The sequence below is a fragment of the Lithobates pipiens genome, unplaced genomic scaffold (assembly GCF_037356315.1).
Source record: "Lithobates pipiens isolate NorthernLeopardFrog02 unplaced genomic scaffold, aLitPip1_a1.2 Scaffold_16, whole genome shotgun sequence".
NCBI classification, from domain to species: Eukaryota; Metazoa; Chordata; class Amphibia; order Anura; family Ranidae; genus Lithobates; species Lithobates pipiens.
The window spans coordinates 370,394,871-370,418,949 of record NW_027507748.1 but is presented as its reverse complement, the minus strand read 5'-3'; the positions used below and the strand labels follow the sequence as shown (position 1 = coordinate 370,418,949).

Genomic DNA, 24,079 nt, shown 5'->3' with positions numbered 1-24,079 from the left:
GAAAGGGGCCTAAAGAGAGACTAGAGAACACTAATGTAAAAAAATCATCAGGCTTACACCTGTGAGTCCTTGGGATAATTAGCTCAATTATAGCCAAGCCACTATTTCTAATTTGTAAAGACGTGACTGGTGGAATTGGCTTCTCTGACCTGGGCACAGTGAGTGGAACTGATGTTGTTCCTCCCACTCTGTGTAACGTAAGAAATTGGAAGCGACAAGGATCTCAGTTTGATCATATGCTTAGGAGCCCCAAGGTATTCAGAAAGGTCCATAAAGAGGGCCATGCTATCACAAGGGATGTTGATCATCCCTTCTGATAGCAATAGAGTTGATCAAAAATAAAGAGACAGTGTTAAAAAAAAAAAAAAAAAAAATGGAAATAAATATTAACCACTTAACAACCTGCCCATAGCCGAATGACAGCTAGTTGTTTAACTCTGGGAGGCCGTTATATGACGTCCTCCCAGAATTCCACTCTCGCGCGCCCCCTGGGGCACGCACTCGAGAGCATCCGTGACTGCCGGGTCCACAGGACCCGGCGCATCACGGATCATGGTAAACGGCCGCTCATCGTGGCTGTTTACCACGTGATCACTCCATTAAATGATGGAGTTATCACTTTAAACAAACCATGACGCCGGTTCCTTCCACCCCCTCTCTGTACCGATCGGTACAGCGGAGGGGGAAGAGATCAGTGTCAGCAGCACTATGGGCTGCATCTGCAGTGCCCACATCGCCACTCACCGAAATTTAACCCCTCAATTCCCTGCCATTACTCTGCAATACCCTGCAACGCTCTGCAATACCCTGCAACGCTCTGCAACACCCGCCAATACCCTGCAACGCTCTGCAACACCCGCCAATACCCTGCAACACCCTGCAATGCTCTGCGACACCCGCCAATACCCTGCAACACTCTGCAAAACCCGCCAATACCCTGCAATGCTCTGCAACGCAATACTCTGAGATACCCAGCCATACTCTGAGATACCCAGCCATAGTCTGTGATACCCTGCAATACCCAGCCATAGACATCTCCCCCCCCCCCCCCCAACGCCCTCCGGTGCTTCTACCGACTCGCCAATACGATCAAAGCCAGAATCTTTCTTTTTTCAGGCTTCCCAGCTTAGAGGTGAGATGCGGGGTCTTATTGACCCCATATCTCACTGTAAAGAGGACCTGTCATGCCATATTCCTATTACAAGGGATGTTTACATTCCTTGTAATAGGAATAAAAGTGATCAAAACATTTATTTTTGGGGAAAAAAAATGACAAACTAAAATAAAGTAAAATGAACAATAACATTTTTTTTTTTTAAAGCGCCCCTGTCCCCATGTGCTCGCATGCAGAAGCGAACGCATACGTAAGTCCCGCCCACATATGAAAGCGGTGTTTAAACCACACATGTGAGGTATCGCTGCGAACCTTAGAGCGAGAGCAATAATTCTAGCCCTACACCTCCTCTGTAACTCAAAACATATAACCAGTAAAAAAAAATTCAATCGTCGCCTATGGGGATTTTGAAGTAGCGACGTTTGGCGCCATTCTACGAGCGTGTGCAATTTTGAAGAGTGACATGTTAGGTATCGATTTACTCAGCGTAACTTCATCTTTCACATTATGCAAAAATTGGGCTAACTTTACTATGCTTTTTTGTTTAAGCACAAAACAGTTTTTTTTTTCCAAAAAAAAGCATTCGAAAAATTGCTGCGCAAATACAGTGCGAGATAAAAATGCAATGACCACCATTGTATTCTCCAGGGTGTTTGCTAAAAAAACATATATAATGTTTCGGGTTTCTATGTAATTTTCTAGCAAATAAATGATGATTTTTACATGTAGGAGAGAAATGTCAGAATTGTCCTGGGTGCTCCAGAACGCCTGATGGCGCTCCCTGCATGTTGGACCTCTGTATGTGGCCATACTGTGTAAAAGTCTCACACATGTGGTATCGCCATACTCGGGAGTAATAGCAGAATGTGTTTTGGGGTGTAATTAGTGGTATGCATATGCTGTGTGTGAGAAATAAACTGATAATATGACAATTTTGTGAAAAAATAAAAAAAAAGTTAAAAAAATCTTGATTTTGCAAAGAATTGTGGGAAAAAATGACAACTTCAAAAAACTCATCATACCTCTTACTAAATACCTTGGAATGTCTTCTTTCCAAAAAGGGGTCATTTGGGGGGTATTTGTACTTTTCTGGCATGTTAGGGTCTCAAGAATTAAAATAGGCCGTCAGTACTTCAGGTGTGATCAATTTTCAGATATTGGCACCATAGCTTGTGGATTCTATAACTTTCACAAAGACCAAATAATATCCACCAATTTGTACTTATTTTTACCAAAGATATGTATTAGTATAAATTTTGGCCAAAATTTATGAAGAAAAAATGACTAATCTGCTAAATTTTATAACGGAAACAAAGAAAAATTCATTTTTTTACAGAATTTTCTGTATTTTTTCTTTTATAGCACAAAAAATAAAAAACCGAGCAGTGATTAAATACCACCAAAAGAAAGCTCCATTTGTGTGAAAAAAAGGACAAAAATTTCATATAGCTCCAGAGTTGCATGACTGAGTAATTGTCATTCAAAATGTGAGAGCACCGAAAGCTGAAAATTGGTCTGGTTATTAAGGGTGTTTAAGTGCCCAGTGGTCAAGTGGTTAAAATACTTAAAAAAAATAAAAATAAAAAAATTGCCCCCGAATCCCCATGCTCATGTGCAAAGGCGAGAGTGTCCAATCTCTTGAAGGCAGCAGCATAACCCTATATATCTGAATTAATCATTCTGTGTCCCTTAATATAGGATTTAGAAAATTGATTTATGTAAAATAGTACGTGCCAAGTTACTTGCTGCAACAGCTGGCGCACAAGAAGTACTTGTGTTTGTTTATATTTGTAAGTAAATTAACAAGACATATAAATATCTCTAAATGAAAAAATATTGGTAGCTTCTTCTTGATCAGAAAAGTAACCTTAACATTTGTTTGCAAATGTGCAATTACTAATTGCTTTCCTGTTTAGCAGTATCAAAAGCTTAGGCTAGTACTAAATAGTAAATATAATAAATCTTTTGTAGAAAAACAAGCATCCATTTATGTCTTGCAAAAAACTAATGCCGCGTACACACGATCAGACTATCCGGCGGACTTGGTCCGGCTGTCCAGAGTACGCCGGACAATACGCCCGTGTGTGGGCTCCGACTGACTTTTTCTTTCCAAAAGTCTGGCGGATTTAGCAAGAAGTGTTGACTCAAAATTGTCCGGCGGACAATCTGGCCGTCTGTGTGCTAGTCCGCCGGACTTTTGAAATGAACGGACTTGCCCACACACGAAGGAAAGTCTGTTAATTTTGATCCTGGCTCCAGGTAGACGAGACTAGCGCAGGAAGTCAATGTCGCCGCCTCCATCGGCGAGATTGACACCTCGCCGGCCCCGTCCCCTGGTATGGACTTAAAGGGGAAGCCCTATGTCCAAAAAACGGCATGGGGGTTCCCCCAAAGTCCATATCAGACCCTTATCCGAGCACAGAGCCCGGCCGGTCAGGAAAGGAGGTGGAGACGGGCGAGCGTCCCCCTCCTGAGCCGTACCAGGCCGCGTACCCTCAACATGGAGGGTGCTTTGGGGAAGGGGGGCCCTGTGGCCCCCACCCCAAAGCACCTTGTCCCCATGTTGATGAGGACAAGGGCCTCTTCCCAACAACCCTGGCCGTTGGTTGTCGGGGTCCGCGGGCGGGGGGCTTAACGGAATCCGGGAGCCCCCTTTAATAAGGGGGCCCCCAGATACCAGCCCCCCACCCTACGTGAATGAGCATTGGGGTACCATGTAACCCTACCCATTCACCTGGTGAAAAAAAAATGTGTAAAGAAAAACACAACACGTTTTTAAAATAATTTCACAGCTCCGGTGGTCTTCCGTCTTTGGGGGTCTTCTCGCCGGACTCCTCCGCTATCTTCTGCTCTTTTCCTAGCTCTTTTATTAGCGGAGGAGCCCGGCTTTCTTCTTTGTCGCCGCCGCCATCCGGGGGTCTTCTTCCGACTTCGGAGGTCTTGTCCCTCTTTTCGGTGGTCTTGTCCCCCTCTTCGGTTCTTCTTGCCGGGCCTCCATTTTCTTCTTCCAGCTCTTTTACTAGCGGTAGCCCGGTCTTCTGTCGCAGCCTTCTTCTCTTCTTATATAGGGACAAGGGGCGGGGTCACCGAGGGATTGCACATGGTGGCCCGCCCCCTTATGGTGTCACAGTCCCAGCATCCTCCGGGGACTGTGACATCATAAGGGGGCGGGGTCACCCCTCAAGATGGAAGACCACCGGAGCTGTGCAATAAATTATTTTAAAAACATGTGTTGTGTTTTTCTTTACACTTTTTTTTCACCAGGTGAATGGGTAGGGGTACATGGTACCCCAGTACTCATTCACGTAGGGTGGGGGCCCGGTATCTAGGGCCCCCTTATTAAAGGGGGCTCCCGGAATCTAATAAGCCCCCCGCCCACAGACCCCGACAACCAACGGCCAGGTTTTTTGGGAAGAGGCCTTTGTCCTCATCAACATGGGGACAAGGTGCTTTGGGGTCCCCAAAGCAACCCCCATGACAGTGATTATCGTTAGCATCTACAACGGCCAATTGTAATAATCGCGGGCAGATTCGGCAGGCTGGTGGTAACCAAGTTGATCGCTCAACTTGGTACATTCTTGGTCGGTTTCTGCTGTATGGCTGGCTTAAAAGAAAACAAAAATGAAAGTCCCAAGTGGTGTTGGTGGCTGCATATCTTTTCTTATAATAGGCTACAGAGTTCCTGGGATGGAAAGTCCTCACCTTGCACCAGGGATAATATGCTGTCCAGGTGCAATGGTAGACCATGTGAGAAATTGACTTCATAGCCTTTAAAAGGATAACAGAATCAGATAGGGCAGTTAGAATCTGGGCTTCAAAACTAAGCCATTAAAGCCAGCAACTGAGAAGCACAGTGATAAGCTGGTTCTTGGGCAAGAAGATCTAAACATTCCGGGAAGGCCCATGATTACATCAGGGGTCTGATGATATCCAAATACTATGTCCAATTCAGTTCAATGAAAATGACTGAGTCCTTGCATCCCTTTCAAAGGACAGAACTTCATAGGAGGAAAAGCAGAAAACCGGTTGAACTGTTCCCATGAGGTCATCAGGCCATCCACCCTAAAGGCCCTAGAGACAAGCCTGTCTAGTTTGATGTTGAATCTGCAACCCAGAAGGTCCACAACCGGTATCTTCCACCTTAATATCTCTAAAAACACCCCAGATTGAAGAAGCCACTCGCTTCAATCCAGATTGAGGAAGTCCACCAGCTAACTTTTCACACACAGTATGTGCACTGCAGACAGCCTACCTGACAGGGCCAGCAGAGCCACAACCCACTTTGGCGCATGCACACAGGGGATTTTCGGCTGAAAGCCTGGCAGACGTCGGGCCCTGCCGGAAATAAATCTCCCGCACGCATGCCCGGGGGCGACGATATTGCAGCCCTGGCCACTCACAGCGCGGGAGCCGCGATACCCGGAAGACAATAACATGGGAACATGTCAGCTCCCTCGGTGTGGATTGGGCGAGATGTCGGGGCCTTGTAAGCATTTCATAATGATCTAGTATGCGGTGCATACTAGCTCATTATGCCTTTTCCCTTTCAGGTCTAAAAAAAAAAAAAAAACATCAGCGGGTTTACTACCGCTTTAAGAGTTCCCACTACTCTTCATAACCGCTACGGCTATTGCAAGATAATTTTTCTGTTTATCTTATTTTTGTCACTGGAACCCCTTTCCTCCCCTGCCGATGTATTATGGATGATATGCGTGTATATATAGGAAATCTAGACTACATTTTCACTGTCATTACCATTTAATTTATTGTTGCTCTTTATAGATTGGGCTGTGTCCCCTGGCTGCACTTACAACTAATCCTGCATGATCTTGGGGCTCTCTGGTTCTCGCAAACACTGGAGGATCTTTTGCAGTGTGATATCTCAGCATAGCTGTGGGCATTCGTTGGGGTATGAGTGCCAACGCAACCCTGTGGCCTTCCAATCCTGGTTTTACGAAATAGTGACATACATATGTAATGCAAGTTCTGTGTTGGGGTAAGTATATTACTATTCTGTATACTTATGATGTACACATTATTGTGGTCATGTATATTTATATCTGTACTTACTTTTCAGAGCAATTATCTGTATCATCATGTTTCTGACACCTCTGAAGATTAATTGAAACGTGTTAGTGATCATTTAGGAATATTTGTACCCATACTACAAATGCTCTGTATGTCCCACTAGATTTTATTCTTTTGTACCAATAAATTCTATTTTTTATTCAATAGATGTTTCTTTAGTGTCTTTATAGTCCCACCCCTAGAGGGTTTTTACATGTTGTAGCAGGTGCCTATGTAAGTGTCAAACATAGGATCATTACAGGTTGGTCCCACGGCTTCTTCATGGTGGACTCTGGGTACTGTCCCCTAGCGTAAAGCCAAGAAGTAACCAATTCGGAAGAGCACCAGTGGCTCTGTAGCAATTGAAGAATCTTCATAGAAGAAAAATTTGTCTTATAAAAAAGTAAAAAAAAAATAAAAAATTGTTTCTCTCACAGAGTAGAGAAAATACAGTATGTTCGCTACTCTAAGGAAACTAGCAAAAAATGGAGGCATGCTGGGAGTAGAAGGGGTTATAAACCGGGTCTCCTTACAGCTTTGGTTGCCACTGTCCAACTCTCCAGAAGGTGGCAGTGTAACTTATTGTTCCAGAAAACGTTACCCTGTATCTAGAAATGTAAAATGAATACCTGTTGATGCAGTGTCCTTGTCACTTCTGTGAGCTTAGCAGAGAGCACAAACAACTTAATGTTTCCTTTGTAAACTACAAATCCCATCAACTTCCAGTTAACAGGGATGAACAAGAGCAGAAGTGCTTGAAATTCAGCCTGAGTGAAAAACATGACTCCCTTCGGACAAGATATGGTCAAGAAGTAAAACTAGCCACCCTAAGACAGAACATGTGCTATCCACTAGATTAACCGTCAAAATTTAAAGTGGAAAAGCACAATGAATGCAGCCACCACACTTGATAAGTTTCATTATATTTAAGTTTTTTTTTTAGATACACTTTAAATCTGTACCATGCATTCTTTCAGCTATTAAGCTGCTTGCACACTAGTCGTTTAGGCCGTATGACACTAAGTGTTGGAGACCCTGCTGCTTGCAAGCCTGTCAAAGTCTATGGCAGACTGAAATATGCTGTTGGATGGGACTGAACACTGTACCAAAAAGAACTTGTATTTAGCGCTGTATGTGTTCAGGGGCATATACCCGGAAACCAGATATTCTACTTGCATATGTCTGGGGTCTTTCAAGTCCAAATATTTTAAATATAAAAAGCTAATTATGTCTCTAGTCAATAAACTAATTTGGTCCTATTTGAACACTGTGGCTTTCCACATGTAGGCAGATCTTACAAGTGACCACTGATTGGCATTATCATCATTTCATTTGTATAATTTTATCATCTTGCCAAACTCTTCTCCTTTCAGCAGAAAAAAAAAAGACTGAATACACTTTGATTGAAAGATTTCTAAGCATGCTAGAAAACCTATTCATCTAGTGTTAAACATGCTAACCATATAATTGTTACAAATAATCATCAATAAGTTAAATAATGTTCTCAGATCAGCAGATGACCTTGATCAAGTGCACCTAAGTTGGCTGATCAGAACTCCCACCAGCACTGCCACTGATCAAAAACTCCCCGCCAGCACTGCCACTGATCAAAAACTCCCCGCCAGCACTGCCACTCATCCCATTCCTCCCACCAAGGAGTAAGAGATGGAATAAAAATAGAGAATACTTGGAAGGAAGAGGGGGGGGGGGGAACAAAGAAAAACAGGGAGAAGGAATATGAGGAGGAACAAGAAAGACGGCTAGAGAGAGGGATGGGGGAAAAAAAAGGTAATTACGATAGAGAGAGAGATAAAGTGCAAAGAAAGGAGAACAAAGAGTGGTACATCCTAAAATGTACCATAAGGGGTTTTAATACTGTACGAGTGGAAGGGACTCGGGAAGCGCTAAATGTCCGTGGGTTAGGGGTGCAAATTACTTGTCTTGCCTTGGGTGCTGACAACCCACGCTATGAAAATGGGGTGGGGGTCACAGAACTGGAAAGGCTGAGAACCACTGCTATAAAGAAAGCTCATTCATATCTTTACAGGACAAATATTGCCCTTTGCTTGGCACCTAAATTAGTGTATTCACCACTTATTCTCGGAGTCCAGGCCATTGTGGCATTACTGTCAATGTGACAAATACAAGCAGTTTAATGTGTATTTATAATGCTAGAACTATAAGATAATGGTTTACTTACATCCTTTGAATCAAGGAGTTCTTTACATTTCTCATTCCTGTTGGTCTGAACGTCAGGGTTAACACAGGTATGATCTCTACTGGAAAGTATAGTCATCCTCACGCCAGAATAAGCTGTTTTCCGCAGTTCCCTGGTTATCTGGGCTATTTGCTTGTGTGTTCGTGTACCAAAAAATATCTTGGGCACTCTCTGCTTTTGTTCATGATCCTTTTTTTTTTCATTCATTTCAGTTTTTTCCAGGGTTTTGTAGCATCCACAGAAACAGAGACTGCACGGCTCTGGGTGCTGTAAAAGAGGAAAAGCAGCTTGATAGAGGTAATCAAAACACAATCTTTTATATCACGTTGCAGGATGTTTAGAAAGCTTTTAAGACACCGCTTGAACACATTGAAAATGTATTTTAAACACAGGTTACCATTATAGTCTCATTAATCAGCGTTCCTCCTATATTAGTTCTCAGAGCATGTGTTACTGAGGCCTTATGTAGACTAAATAATATTACGTTTCAAGGAGAATTTTAATATCAAATTTAAATGACATTCACCAGTATGTTTTTTTTTTTGGTTTTCAAATTCGGTTTTGAATTTCTGTCATATTGTGCCAGTATGTAACTTAAAGGATAAGTTCACTTTAAAAAAAATAAATGCACATTTCTTTGCATGTAAAATTAATTAGCATTTATTTTTTTTTAAATTTGGAGCCTGTAAAGCATTGCACCAGCAACCTGGTGCCATGCAGGTTTTCAGCAGATCTGCTAGTGTATCTGTCCGCCTGTACATCCAGTATGGGCAAGCACATGTAATCTGAAAGGAAGACTCAATGAACTACCACAGCACTCCACAGCACTGTGGTAGTTCATTGAGAACTACAAGCCGACAGCCGCAAAGGATGTCAGGGCTTGTAGTTCATTCACACGCAGAACTATGTTAATGAATGATGTGGCCATGGGCGGGGGAACCCCGCTTGGCTGTACCGTTTTTAAAAAGTGACAGCTAGTACGGGGAACTTCTCTCCGTACTGCTGTCAAATGAAGGGGGGAAGGGGGAAATCTGGCAGCGGCTGCAGGACTGGGAACATGTTAAATGTTCCTCCCTAAAAACGGGTGGAACACGTAACATGTTCCCAAAGGTGAGCTTGACCTTTAGGAAAAAAAAAGAATCTAGTAAAAATGCTCTCTAGAACGAAAATGTTACTGTGAATATGCTTACAACAAAAACAGAAAAGAAAACAAATATATGACTTTGGAATTGAAAGGGCCTCTTCATTTTAAAAGCAAAGTCAATACAAATTATATTCACTACCTCTTTTTAATCTTGGTTACTCAGATAGTAAAACATCCTTGTTAATATTTTTATCTTGGTCTTCTTTGCCGTGAGTTTTGTGAAGCCAAAAAATTATTTAATGTTCCTCCAATGTAAAATAAAACCTACTGACATCATAATTTAAGATTGCAACACTCTTAGTGGACTGAAGACCGAAACTTTAAAGAAAATGTTTCATGACTGTAGCATCCAGCAAAATATAAGTAGCTAGTAGGCAATCCAATGCACTGTATTCCTTTGAAATAATGAAACTTATCTTTGAGCCAACCTAATCCCTAAAAAGATGCTGTTAGTTGTAACACATTATCGTATGCAATTATCACTGTTCCCTCATCAACAGAAAAGCTATACCTCTAATCTAGAACCCATCTTCAGGCCTTACCAATGGTGCATGTGTTGCAGTTCTACCTGGAGCACAAGTGAATTATTTGCTAAACCAAGCAACACGATTTGGTGATTGTAGAGTAGAGAAACCACTCAACTAAGAATAATTTTTTTCTTGTGATTTCACATCTCTTTCCAGTCCTAATAGGAGGTGAAATATTCCTGATGGTGACACAGACAGCAATCTTAACATGGACTCTAATCCTTTTCTCACTTTATCAGGATCCAAGTAAAATATTTAGCTAGAGTTGGTCTTTAAAGTTATGTGCACTTCCTGACAGATCTGTAAAGAGACTTTCAAGTGTCCCTGTTATGGCCATGCTTTATCTCAGGCTGAACAATTTCTATGTAAAGTGACAGATACAGATTGGGCACACGAGTCAGTACTTGAAGGGGTTAGGCTATTGATGATAACAGACTAACCCAGGGTATAGGCACAAATACAAGACATGCTTATGCTGCCATTTTTAATGATTCTTGTGATTATATGCTTTACAATAAGTAGTTGAAAGTATCCCTGTGGAGTGGATACTGCAAAACACAACAGTTCTTAGGGATTTTTCTTTTTATTTATAAACAGTAAGATTATCCTCTATAAATAAATGCTAAGCCATGGCATGCGTTACACCACAATACTGGGGATCAAGCTGTCTCTTAGCCTTTACTATGTGGAAAACCAAGTTCAGATTACCCTCGGTCCCACTCAACCTTGTCCACCATTAAATATTACAATAAGCAATAGAATGGAGGTGAATGTGACCCTTCTGGAGCTGTCAGTCACAGGGATAAAAGGTTCACTGATGTGCCAAAGAAACAGCCCGTCAAACCGGATAAAGTTTCCTTCTTGTTGGAATTGTTACATTCCCTTCTCAAGTTGCCAAGAAAGGTAGGCTTCATTACGGTGTGCTGCCACATTAAATAGCCAGCTCCAAATATCCTGCCTTCTATATTGAATAATTACTTATTCACTCAAAAGGATAAAAAGGACACGTTATGAATGGAGTTCTTGTACACGGTGAAGGAGGAAACAGCTGACCTGATGGTGTCCCTTACATTCACTGCAATATCCGACTTGAACGTGAAAGTAGAGAGCAAATTATATAATGATTATTTTACTCTGAAGACTTGTTCCAGTATTCATTGGTATGAATTGTATTAAATGACCTGAACTTCCCTTTTTCCAAGTCTTATAGAAGAAAAAGATGATAAAATTGAAACATAAATGTATCTATTTCACATAGATGGTTAGTCATGTCAGAATATAACGGGAACAGACGAAAGGCTGAAATACACCAATGATCTGCATATGAAATTGTAGGCTTCATGTACACGGGATGTTGTTCAACCTCTCCCGAACGATTTAACTTGACAGCTAGAAACCGGCATCTAAAAATGGCCATTTAGCCACGTTTACATGCCACGTTTGCACAAAAAAAAAAAAAAAAACATTTTTTTTGTTAAAATGAAAATCGTCTGTAAACCAAGCGCTGCTAAACTCGAATTACCGGGTTGAGCAGCGTTTACAAGCCATTACAGCCATTTGGAGTTTCAAATGCCTCTGAACATCCGTCTGAAACCATTTTTTTGCTTTCCAAAAAGCTTATAAACTCAACTGCCTAGAAACTACTATAAACGACCCTGTGTACATGTACTGATAAGAGAACATAGGAGAGAGTTCAGGTGAAAAAAATGACCAACTGCGCCTAAACATCCGTTTACCAGCAGCAATGTACATAAGGCCTTAATCTGCAGTCATTTTTTTGTAATGCTTAAACCACCCAAGTTTTGTTTGTAATCCTTAAAGTGGATGTAAACCCATTCTAAATTACTTCTATAGTGCTGATCTATAAGGATATACATATGGCCCCTGCATGTATCCTTACCCGTCAAGTATGTCCCCTTTAGCTGATTGGAGCCCTGCAATACTCCATACTCTGTGGGCAGGGCTCGGTGAGTGGAGTTGTGATGTCAGTAGACTCCCTGCCCAGCTCTACACTCCCCTTGGCCAGGCATAAATATTACTTACACTGAACTTCTGCTGGTGTTGTGGATTATGCCCCATGAAAACTAACATCCAGTCAAAACCCAGGAAAGTCACCACATGACTTTAGCATGCCCAATCATGCTGAGGTGTGGATCAGCCAATCCTGGGAGAGCTGGAGAAGGAGGGGGGATGTGAAGTAAACAAAATGCCTCTCTCACACTCTTGCATGAGATAAGGAAATCACCTGTCACTCCCTGACCATGCCTCCCTTATAAATTGTTGATAGTCCTTAATTACTGTGATTACAACTAAATAGGGCACCATGGTACAGTACCCGCAATAGAACACCATATTTTTGTGTGATCGACTGTATAATTATGTTACTACTTTATATTTGCTTGTTTCTATATATTCATTGTAGTTATATACTTACTTTGTCTGTCCTTGAATAAAGACATGCGTTTGCATGTCGGGACATGCATGTCATATTTGTATATGTATTAATTTGAAGAGGATTTTATTTATTTTATTTTTTTCTTTGGTTAAATAAACAGCTTTCTTAGCTAGTGGTGTGCTGGGATCTGTCGCCTGTCCTCTCCCCCCCTCCCCCCCCCTTTTTTTTTTTCCTTTGCCCCCCCCCCTTGTTTTTCACCCACACACCCCTACCCTATTTTTGTCCTGGGGGTCTGGGGAGGTATCGGACAGTAGCGGCATATCTCCGCATTGATTTGGCCTGGGTTTATGCTCATCCCCCACTATTATGGTCCCTCAGCATATTGCCTCCAATGTCCCCGCATTTTTACGGGGAGGTGGTGGGGGGGTTGGTTGGCTTTTGGCGCGACTCCCCGACAAGGGTAGGAGGGACCCCTGTTTGTGCACACACAGGGCTCTCTCCATAGATGTCCCCCTGTATGACTGCCGCGGCCTGGCTCCGCCCAGCTACGGGGGACACGTATCTCCTTGTCGGCGGCATCCCTGGACACTTCCGGACATGCCTCACGTTCGCCTGACCCTTCGTGCGGACGAACGTGACGCATTTGCGTTGTGCATTTGCGTCGGAAGTGACGTCGTTTCGGGGTCGTTTTACGACCTTCCGGGACGCCGGGGCGGCCACACGTGGTCGACCTGTTTAGGTGACCAGGCAATAATAGGCAGTACTGGCCAATGGATGGGCGGCCATCACCTGTGACGCAATCCCGGGGCACTATATAACACAGCACACTTGGCAGTAAGTGTTAGCTCCAATTCACAAACAAGGACTCTGTTATCACTGAATCCCTGGTTGGTAAGTTTGACTATTTCCTGGCTTGGCAAGCATGTCCCCATTGTACTTAATTAATTGCCTTAAACTAGCTTTCTTAATAGCAAGCTCGTTTTTTTGCTCTACTTATTTCTAGATGGGGTGACTTTATGGATTAGGAGTTAATGACCGTGTCTGGTACTCTTCCCGGGATAGTTTTCCAGTAACAGTCCCTCCTTTCTCCATTTTGGGAATCCCCTGCCCAGCCCAGCAATCCAGGTAACAGCCATTATTCCTAGTATAAACATGGTTTACTACATCTGGACAGTTTTAATTTTTTTTTATTTTTATTTTTTTATTTTTTCATCTCTATGTCACATTTCACTAGTCCCTTATTAGCACCTTATGTATTTCCATTTTTGCTTGTCACTAGCATATCAATGCACTTATCTTACTGTCACCCCCATATCCCAGCCGTCACCTTTCAAATTCCTTTTACTACACACAGACTCACACCTTTCACCTTCATACCTTACCCTTTATGTACACCATTCACTCACTCATTCACTCCAGTCACCCATTATTTGGATGTCATTACATACACCATTCCAACCACATGTCATTTCACGCCTTTTCCTTTTTACTTGAGTTGTGGTTTGTTTTGGTTTTTTCAGTTTTCGGTGTGTGATGGCTTTTGAGTTTTGTCCCCTCCTCCTCTTTTTTTTTTTTTTTTTTTTTCTTTCCTGATGTAGATGAGGATATCTGGAGATATTCCCTTTATATACCGTATATACTCGAGTATAAGCCGAGATTTTCAGCCTCTTTTTTGAGGCTGAAAGTGCCCCCCTCGGCTTATACTCGAGTCATCGCTGTCTGCCCGCTCGATCAGCGTGTCGAGCAGACAGACAGCGGCCATTCTATTCAAAAGCCGCGCCTCCGGCTCCGCCTTCGCCTGTGATAGGCGGAACACTGAATTTCCCAGCAGCCTGTGTTCCGCCTATCACGGACGTCGTATCATCCTCGTACTACGGACGAGGATGATACGACGTCTGTGATAGGCGGAACACAGGCTGCTGGGAAATTCAGTGTTCCGCCTATCACAGGCGAAGGCGGCGGCGCAGCTTTTGAACTTACAATGGCCGCCGACGAAGAGGGCACGGGACGGCACGGCACGGGACGGGACGGGACGGGGGCAAGGCAAGGCACGACACGGGACGGATGCAAGGAGGCAAGGCACGGCACGGGACGGAGGCAAGGAGGCAAGGCACGGGACGGAGGCTCGGGACAAAGGTAGGCTGGACACACACACACACACACACACACACACACACACGGATGGAGACACACACAGGGATGGATGGATGGATGGATGGAGACACACACACACAGGGATGGATGGATGGATGGATGGATGGAGACACACACACACAGGGATGGATGGATGGAGACACACACACACAGGGATGGATGGATGGATGGACACACACACACACAGGGATGGATGGACGGACACACAGGGATGGACGGACACACAGGGATGGACGGACACACAGGGATGGACGGACACACACACAGGGATGGACAGGCATGTCTCACCCTCGGCTTATACACGAGTCAATAAGTTTGCCAGTTTTTTTGGGGGTAAATTGGGGGCCTCGGCTTATATTCGGGTCGGCCTATACTCGAGTATATACGGTACATATAAATCATGTGTATGATATTTTCATACCACATATGTGGGCTTATATATGAAACATATATGTCTAATTTTGCTTATGTTGGGATTTTTGTCACAGGCGTGGCTTACCATACGGGCAGGCTGCCTACATTTGCACCTACTTCCTACAATTTCTGTGGGGCATAGGGCTCTCGTGTGACCGCTCGCGAGCCGCGCTTTTGGGCCTCCGACCCCAGCCCCTCTGTTGGATTCTATGGTGAGACGTATGGACCACGTACCTTCTTTAATATGTGAGGGATACCGAAGCATGAACCTGGGTAAACTCCACCATTAAGCATTATAATTTACGTGAACCTTTCGGCAATACTATATTGGGTAAACCATACTAACAAACTTAGAATATTTTTGAATATTTGTAAATAAATATTATTCGATAGATTTATTAAGTTTTATTTTGTCTCTCTATCAACAGACTATCTCTGAAGAAGACCCTAGTGGTTGAAACGCGTTAGAATCATTTTTTGCTGTTACTAATTTTATACAGTATACAGTATCTATAGTTAGGTCTGTTTAGTGTATGCCCATTGATATCATTGTATTTTTTGTATATAAGAGCCTGGCTCTATTTTTTGTTTTAAATACCTAGGTGAAGCTCATATTTTTACCATACAATAAAATAATCTTTTTACATTATGCTACGCTTATTGTTTATTGCTGCCTAAAAACCCCGTTGGTGGGGGAATTTGTTTTATTTTTTCGATTTATAGGGGTGAGCAGCACCCTCCCCGCTCTTGTTAGCAGTGTGTTCTTTCCAATATCACTCAATTTAGGTGGTTAAACACCCTTTTTCTCTTTTTTCTTTTCTTTCTTTTTTTCTTTTTTCCTTTGGCTTTCTCCCTTTCTATTTCTTTTCCGTTCTCCTCTACGCTCTTTCATATGCTTCTTCTTCCTCTCGTCTTTTTTTCCCCCGCAATTGAATACTGGAGGGTTTAAACATGAGCTTGACCTAGTAGTATCTTGATGTGATTGAAGTGTACATATATCTCCTTTTTTTGTGTACATAACATGTCTACAGCGAATATGAATATGTTTCAAGGTCATGACTGGGACACTTTGATGTTAGGCAATGAAACTGAGTTTGAGAAAAACGATCGAGCTGACACAGAGATTACCACTCTGACCTCTAAATTGATGAAAATACTTGAGAAAAAATCAGCACTGTTTTGGCATATAAAATCCTTTGACAGATATAATAAGGAGAAAATTAACCCTTTGGGCCTTCGGGTCCAAATCTTTCCCAATGTAGATTCAATTAGTAGTGAATGCAAAATAGAATGGGAGGCACACTTGAATGCTTGCTCACAGCAAATGATGGTTATTCTTACTAAGGAGTACACCAGGTAAATTGCACTCCTAGACAAGGAGATTTGTACCCTAGAAACGGCCTTACAACCTTTTGCGCCTCATGCCCTATTTGTAGAATCCCGGACTAAACTCCGTGCCGATTTATCTTCCTATAATAAGAGCATTCTGTGCAAGAAGGAGGCCAAATATTGGAGGGACAAATTTGCCTTCTCAGAAGGACGAGCATATAAATGGAACACGAATATACCATCTCATAATAATGTTAGTGGGAAATTGCATCCCGCTACAAAAAATACAACTAAATTTAAAGCTATGCCCAACTCTAGCGAAGGAGCTAAACCTATGCAGAAACCCCGGGGCAAATTTAAAAGGAATAGAAGTAATAAGGACTCCCCGGAAGGGAATAGCAAAAAACGCATCACTGACAACATTCCAACAGGGGGATTAAATACACATAAGGACCCGCAAGCTACATCACATGTTGTGGTGGCATTGCAAGACCTCTCACACACATACCTTGATGAGCTGGCCGACCCCGTTCGTGGTAATGGGATATGTAATGAGAGAGGAAGGGAAACTATGCTACCACATATGGAAGTAAGCCAGAAGGCTGATGTTACTAATACTAAAGGGATAAGTAGCGGAAACGATAAGGAAAATATAGTACCTGGCTCGGAAACTGGCCAGAACTCTTTAAACCTGAAGTGGGGATTTCCCTCACCCCGATTAAACAAGGCAGTAGGAAACTTGGACGCATTTGTCACACGGATCCAAGCGAATCCTTCAGTGTGATCAACCTTTCGTCCTACGCGTTATCACCAGTGGAAACTGGTGTTTTGGCGCGTGGTTTAACATTTTGCCCACAAGAAAGCTTTGATCCCTTTGGGATGATTACAGATATCCAACTTTTTGCACGCAGGCTTTTGCTAAAGAGCCTGTACACTAGGAATGCCACTGATACCAACGCCATTGATTGCCCTAAACTCAGTATGAGAGAATTTAAGGCCCTGAGAGATTTGACACTTCTGTATGAAGAGAATAACACTCTGGACCTTATAGACCAGATAGATCTGGATATGTTATTGGATACAACGAATTAATCCACTGACATACCTGGGCTGACGGTCAAAAAACCTTCAGGTAAATTTCCACCTCTAAGCTTAAACTCAAACATTGACACATTTGTTAAACAAGTATCTAGGGATATTCGCAAATTGCCATCTAGGAAATCTCATCCTGACAACTTAAATGCAGAGGAAATAAAAGCTCTTCACATGTTGACAAAGAATGTCAACATCACAATAAAACCTTCCGATAAGGGGGGTAATGTGGTCCTCATGGACAATTCAAACTATGTACGCATGTGCCAGGAGATCCTAGACAACAAAGAATGGTATAAGACCATCCCGAGTACATCAATACAGACTTTCTATAATAAATTTTATAACCTAATAGATGCAGCCCTGGTTCAGGGTGGCATCACAAAGGACCAACATGCCTTTATTGGAATCAAATACCCTAGGGCCGCCACCTTTTACAGTTTACCGAAGATCCACAAATGTCAAGTAAGACCCCCTGGTCGGCCGATCGTTTCAGGGAAAGGGGGAATAACTGAAAACCTTAGCAAAGTCATTGATTCATTCTTACAGCCATTTGTTTTGAGTATGCCCTCATATGTGAAGGACACAACGCATCTATTACAGACCATTGAGAACTATACTTTAACTGCAAACTCCATCCTAGTGGCAATCGATGTGGAGGCATTGTATAGCTCGATCCCACATGAGAAGGGGATCAAGGCCATACAAAATCTACTTCAATTAAGTGGGAGATACAAATATGAAGTTGACAAATTTATAGTGGACAGACTCGATTACATTTTACATCACAACTTTTTCCTATTCAATGACTCCCACTACCTCCAGGTGCAGGGCGTGGCCATGGGCACTTGTTGTGCCCCGGCCTACGCCAACCTGTACCTGGGGGAGTGGGAGAAATCCCTCCTGGCTGACGAGGACCTCCTCGAATACACGCGCCACATCGCTATGTGGCGGCGGTATATCGATAATGTCCTCGTCATCTGGGAGGGATCGGAAGCTGCCCTTTTGAAATTTATGTCCTGTATCAACACAAACACATATAATCTTAAGTTCACTGTGACATATGACACCCAGAGTATCACATTCTTGGATGTCACAATAGGACGCACCCCAAATAATTCAATTTTCACCTCTCTATACCGTAAAAGCACTGCGGGCAATACGGTATTGCATGCAGATAGCTTTCACCCTATGGCCTTAAAACGTTCTATACCTTACGGCCAATACCTCCGCCTCCGCAGAAACTGTTCAAATGACAGTCTCTTTAAAGAAGAGGCACAGAAACTTCAGACCAGATTCCTCGCACGAGGGTATGGTCGCTCTTGCCTCCGTAGGGCCTACAACAAAGTTGCAGTGTTACCCCGTAGGGACCTCCTGTTTTCTAAAAAGGAACGTAGTGACCCCACTGCGGATCCACTGAGGATTATTATGCGTTTCACCAAACAACACAATACCATTTTGGATATTATCCAAAAACATTGGTCGATCTTAAAAGACGATCCCAAGATCGGTTGTTTGGTGCCAATACGTCCCTCTATTTCCTTCAAAAGGGCCTCTTCGCTATATGATAAACTGGTGCAAAGCGAATATAGGAATGAGAACAAAAGGTCCAAACACTGCTCAGTTCTTGGCTCCTTCCCCTGCAATCACTGCTCGTGTTGCAAATACATTAGACGTGATAAGATCTTCCGTCTACCAAACAGTGTCAACTTTCGACCTACCCACTTCGTAAATTGCCAGACACGAGGCGTGGTTTACTTTTTGGAATGCGAGTGTGGGGCGTATTATGTGGGCAAAACGTAACAAGAATTCCACCGCCGCATGTCTAAACATGTGTATAGTATGGAAATAGGTAACTATTACTTGCCGATTGGACGCCATGTCGTGCAAGCACACAACTATAGAATGCCTAAATTTACATTTACTGCCCTAGACCGTATACACATACCTGCCAGGGGGGGCGATTGGAATAAGACCTTATTACAACGTGAACACAGGTGGATACACAAATTGGATGCCACCTCTTTCCCAGGTCTTAACGAATCGGTCTCCTTTGCTCCCTTCCTAAAGGGGTTTTCCTCAGGAAGGACACAGTAGAGACCGGGTGTACCTGCCCCATTACTCTGTGAGCTAACTCTCCTCTATGTTCTTTTCTCTAACTCCCTAGTAAGTGTCTAGGAACACTCCCTGACCATGCCTCCCTTATAAATTGTTGATAGTCCTTAATTACTGTGATTACAACTAAATAGGGCACCATGGTACAGTACCCGCAATAGAACACCATATTTTTGTGTGATCGACTGTATAATTATGTTACTACTTTATATTTGCTTGTTTCTATATATTCATTGTAGTTATATACTTACTTTGTCTGTCCTTGAATAAAGACATGCGTTTGCATGTCGGGACATGCATGTCATATTTGTATATGTATTAATTTGAAGAGGATTTTATTTATTTTATTTTTTTCTTTGGTTAAATAAACAGCTTTCTTAGCTAGTGGTGTGCTGGGATCTGTCGCCTGTCCTCTCCCCCCCCTCCCCCCCCTTTTTTTTTTTTCCTTTGCCCCCCCCCCTTGTTTTTCACCCACACACCCCTAACCTGTTTTTGTCCTGGGGGTCTGGGGAGGTATCGGACAGTAGCAGCATATCTCCGCATTGATTTGGCCTGGGTTTATGCTCATCCCCCACTATTATGGTCCCTCTGCATATTGCCTCCAATGTCCCCCCGTTTTTACGGGGAGGTGGTGGGGGGGTTGGTTGGCTTTTGGCGCGACTCCCCGACAAGGGTAGGAGGGACCCCTGTTTGTGCACACACAGGGCTCTCTCCATTAGATGTCCCCCTGTATGACTGGCGCGGGCTGGCTCCGCCCAGCTACGGGGGACACGTATCTCCTTGTCGGCGGCATCCCTGGACACTTCCGGACGTGCCTCACGTTCGCCTGACCCTTCGTGCGGACGAACGTGACGCATTTGCGTCGGAAGTGACGTCGTTTCGGGGTCGTTTTACGACCTTCCGGGACGCCGGGGCGGCCACACGTGGTCGACCTGTTTAGGCGACCAGGCAATAATAGGCAGTACTGGCCAATGGATGGGCGGCCATCACCTGTGACGCAATCCCGGGGCACTATATAACACAGCACACTTGGCAGTAAGTGTTAGCTCCAATTCACAAACAAGGACTCTGTTATCCCTGAATCCCTGGTTGGTAAGTTTGACTATTTCCTGGCTTGGCAAGCATGTCCCCATTGTACTTAATTAATTGCCTTAAACTAGCTTTCTTAATAGCAAGCTCGTTTTTTTGCTCTACTTATTTCTAGATGGGGTGACTTTATGGATTAGGAGTTAATGACCGTGTCTGGTACTCTTCCCGGGATAGTTTTCCAGTAACAGTCCCTCCTTTCTCCATTTTGGGAATCCCCTGCCCAGCCCAGCAATCCAGGTAACAGCCATTATTCCTAGTATAAACATGGTTTACTACATCTGGACAGTTTTTTTTATTTTTTTTTTATTTTTTTTCATCTCTATGTCACATTTCACTAGTCCCTTATTAGCACCTTATGTATTTCCATTTTTACTTGTCACTAGCATATCAATGCACTTATCTTACTGTCACCCCCATATCCCAGTCGTCACCTTTCAAATTCCTTTTACTACACACAGACTCACACCTTTCACCTTCATACCTTACCCTTTATGTACACCATTCACTCACTCATTCACTCCAGTCACCCATTATTTGGATGTCATTACATACACCATTCCAACCACATGTCATTTCACGCCTTTTCCTTTTTACTTGAGTTGTGGTTTGTTTTGGTTTTTTCAGTTTTCGGTGTGTGGTGGCTTTTGAGTTTTGTCCCCTCCTCCTCTTTTTTTTTTTATTTTTTTTTTTTTTTTTCTTTCCTGATGTAGATGAGGATATCTGGGGATATTCCCTTTATATACATATAAATCATGTGTATGATATTTTCATACCACATATGTGGGCTTATATATGAAACATATATGTCTAATTTTGCTTATGTTGGGATTTTTGTCACAGGCGTGGCTTACCATACGGGCAGGCTGCCTACATTTGCACCTACTTCCTACAATTTCTGTGGGGCATAGGGCTCTCGTGTGACCGCTCGCGAGCCGCGCTTTTGGGCCTCCGACCCCAGCCCCTCTGTTGGATTCTATGGTGAGACGTATGGACCACGTACCTTCTTTAATATGTGAGGGATACCGAAGCATGAACCTGGGTAAACTCCACCATTAAGCATTATAATTTACGTGAACCTTTCGGCAATACTATATTGGGTAAACCATACTAACAAACTTAGAATATTTTTGAATATTTGTAAATAAATATTATTCGATAGATTTATTAAGTTTTATTTTGTCTCTCTATCAACAGATTACCTCTGAAGAAGACCCTAGTGGTTGAAACGCGTTAGAACTATTTTTTGCTGTTACTAATTTTATACAGTATATCTATAGTTAGGTCTGTTTAGTGTATGCCCATTGATATCATTGTATTTTTTGTATATAAGAGCCTGGCTCTATTTTTTGTTTTAAATACCTAGGTGAAGCTCATATTTTTACCATACAATAAAATAATCTTTTTACATTATGCTACGCTTATTGTTTATTGCTGCCTAAAAACCCCGTTGGTGGGGGAATTTGTTTTATATTATCACCTGTCACTTATGGCAAAGGGGAAGAACAGACACCCATTTCTCTGTGTGTCAGTTTTTATCTTACTGAAAAAAGATAAGAGGACTGCTCAGAGGTGGATTAACTCTTCATGGCAAGACTGGGCACAGATGAAATTATATCATCTGCTGTAACAGATATGAGTCTTAATTTAATAAAATATATGTGAGGTTTACATCCACTTTAAACCCTGGCAGTATATGGACACTCCTATCATTTAACAAGACTAGGGAGACATTTGTGTATCCCACACACAAAAACAAAAAAAACAAACAAACAGTAAATAATATTAAAGCCAAGTTTACATAAAAAAGTAAACCTGCAACCTTGTTTAGCATAAATCTTACTTTCTCGAATGACCCTCACGCCTTCCTCACCACTGTAATCTTGCTGGAGATTAGTACAACTGAGGGAGCTGTCATGCCTAACCCATCTACCCAGTTCCTCCATTCAAAAAAGCTGTACTACAGCTTCTATGGGGGAAAAAAAAGCCTACTAATGGAGGAGTGGACCCTTAAATGATCTGCCCGTCCTCAATTCTTAGAAGCTGTATTACCTCTTCACACCAGCTGACGTACATATGGGGCCTCTCCACATGTGTAAACCACTTATCGTGCATGGTAGCAAGTGGTTACCGGAAAGATCCCAATGCATACTAGCGATCCGGGGCTTTCCAATCATGTGACCATTGTAACAGCCAATCACAGCAGTCACATGACCTGAATGCCCACCTCCCGGCCCTTTAAAGGGCCTAAACGCCAGGAGGCGGGCATTCAGACATGTTACATAGTAGATGAGGCTGAAAAAAGACCAACCTATGTGTGTGATTATATGTCAGTATTACATTGTATATCCCTGTATGTTGTGGTCGTTCATGTGCTTATCTAATAGTTTTTGAAGCTATCAATGCTCCACGCTGAAACCACCCCCTGTGGAAGTGAATTCCACATCCTCGCTGCTCTTACAGTAAAGGACCCTCTACGCAGTCTAGGGTAAAACGCTTTTCTTCTAATTTTAATGAGTGTCCATGTGTCTTATTAAACTCCCTCCAACGGAAAAGTTTTATCCCTATTGTGGGGTCACCAGTATGGTATTTGTAAATTAAAATCATATCCCCCTCTCAAGCATCTATTCTCCAGAGAGAATAAGTTCAGTGCTCGTAACTTTTCTTCATAACCAATATCCTCCAGTCCCTTTATTAGCTTTGTTGCCCTTCTCTGAACTCACTCCATTTCCAGTACATCCTTCCTGAGGACTGGTGCTCAGAACTGGACAGCGTACTCCAGGTGCGGCTGGACCAGAGTCTTGTAGAGTGGGAGATTTATCGCTTTATCTCTTGAGTTATTCCCCATTTTAATGCATGCCAATATTCTGTTTGCTTTGTTAGCAGGAGCTTGGCATTGCATGCCATTGCTGAGCCTATCTACTAGGACCCCCAGGTCCTTTTCCATCCTTGATTCCCCCAGAGGTTCTCCCCCCAGTGAATAGATTGCATTCCTATTTTTGCCACTCAAATGCAATATTTTACATTTCTCCACATTAAACCTCATTTGCCATGTAGTTGCCTACCCCATTAATTTGGTCAAGCCTCAGGGGAATTTTTTTTGTTCGTTAAACCCATAGGGCTGAACAAAAAAACTGAGGAGCTTCCTGTACTATCTGATGTTAGTAAAGGGATCTCCTTTTCATCACAGAGTTGCTCTGGCAAATTACAAAACATATATGCTTTTTAACTGCACAGTGAAATGATAATCTTCACAACTCAGTTCCCTATTTCTGAAAACAAGATTTCTGGCAGGCAGGAAAAGTGGGTAATTGTCAGGGCTGGCTTAGCCCTTCCTTCTCTGGGCTGGCTGCTCAGCTGTCGGTTAATTGCCAGCTCTCATCTCTCTCCACAGTTGCCCAGCTGTTCCTGATCATGCTCTTCT

General features: G+C 42.8%; 1 protein-coding gene across 2 annotated transcripts in view; it reads right to left on the bottom strand.

Annotated features, from left to right (window-relative positions):
• BRIP1 (BRCA1 interacting DNA helicase 1) overlaps nt 1–24,079 on the bottom strand; it is a 561,638-nt gene that overhangs the window by 373,010 nt on the left and 164,549 nt on the right. For both annotated transcript variants that reach the window (XM_077482124.1, XM_077482125.1), the window contains exon 7: nt 8,382–8,666. In XM_077482124.1, the coding sequence (XP_077338250.1) occupies nt 8,382–8,666 (285 nt within the window). The remainder of the gene's footprint in view (nt 1–8,381; nt 8,667–24,079) is intronic.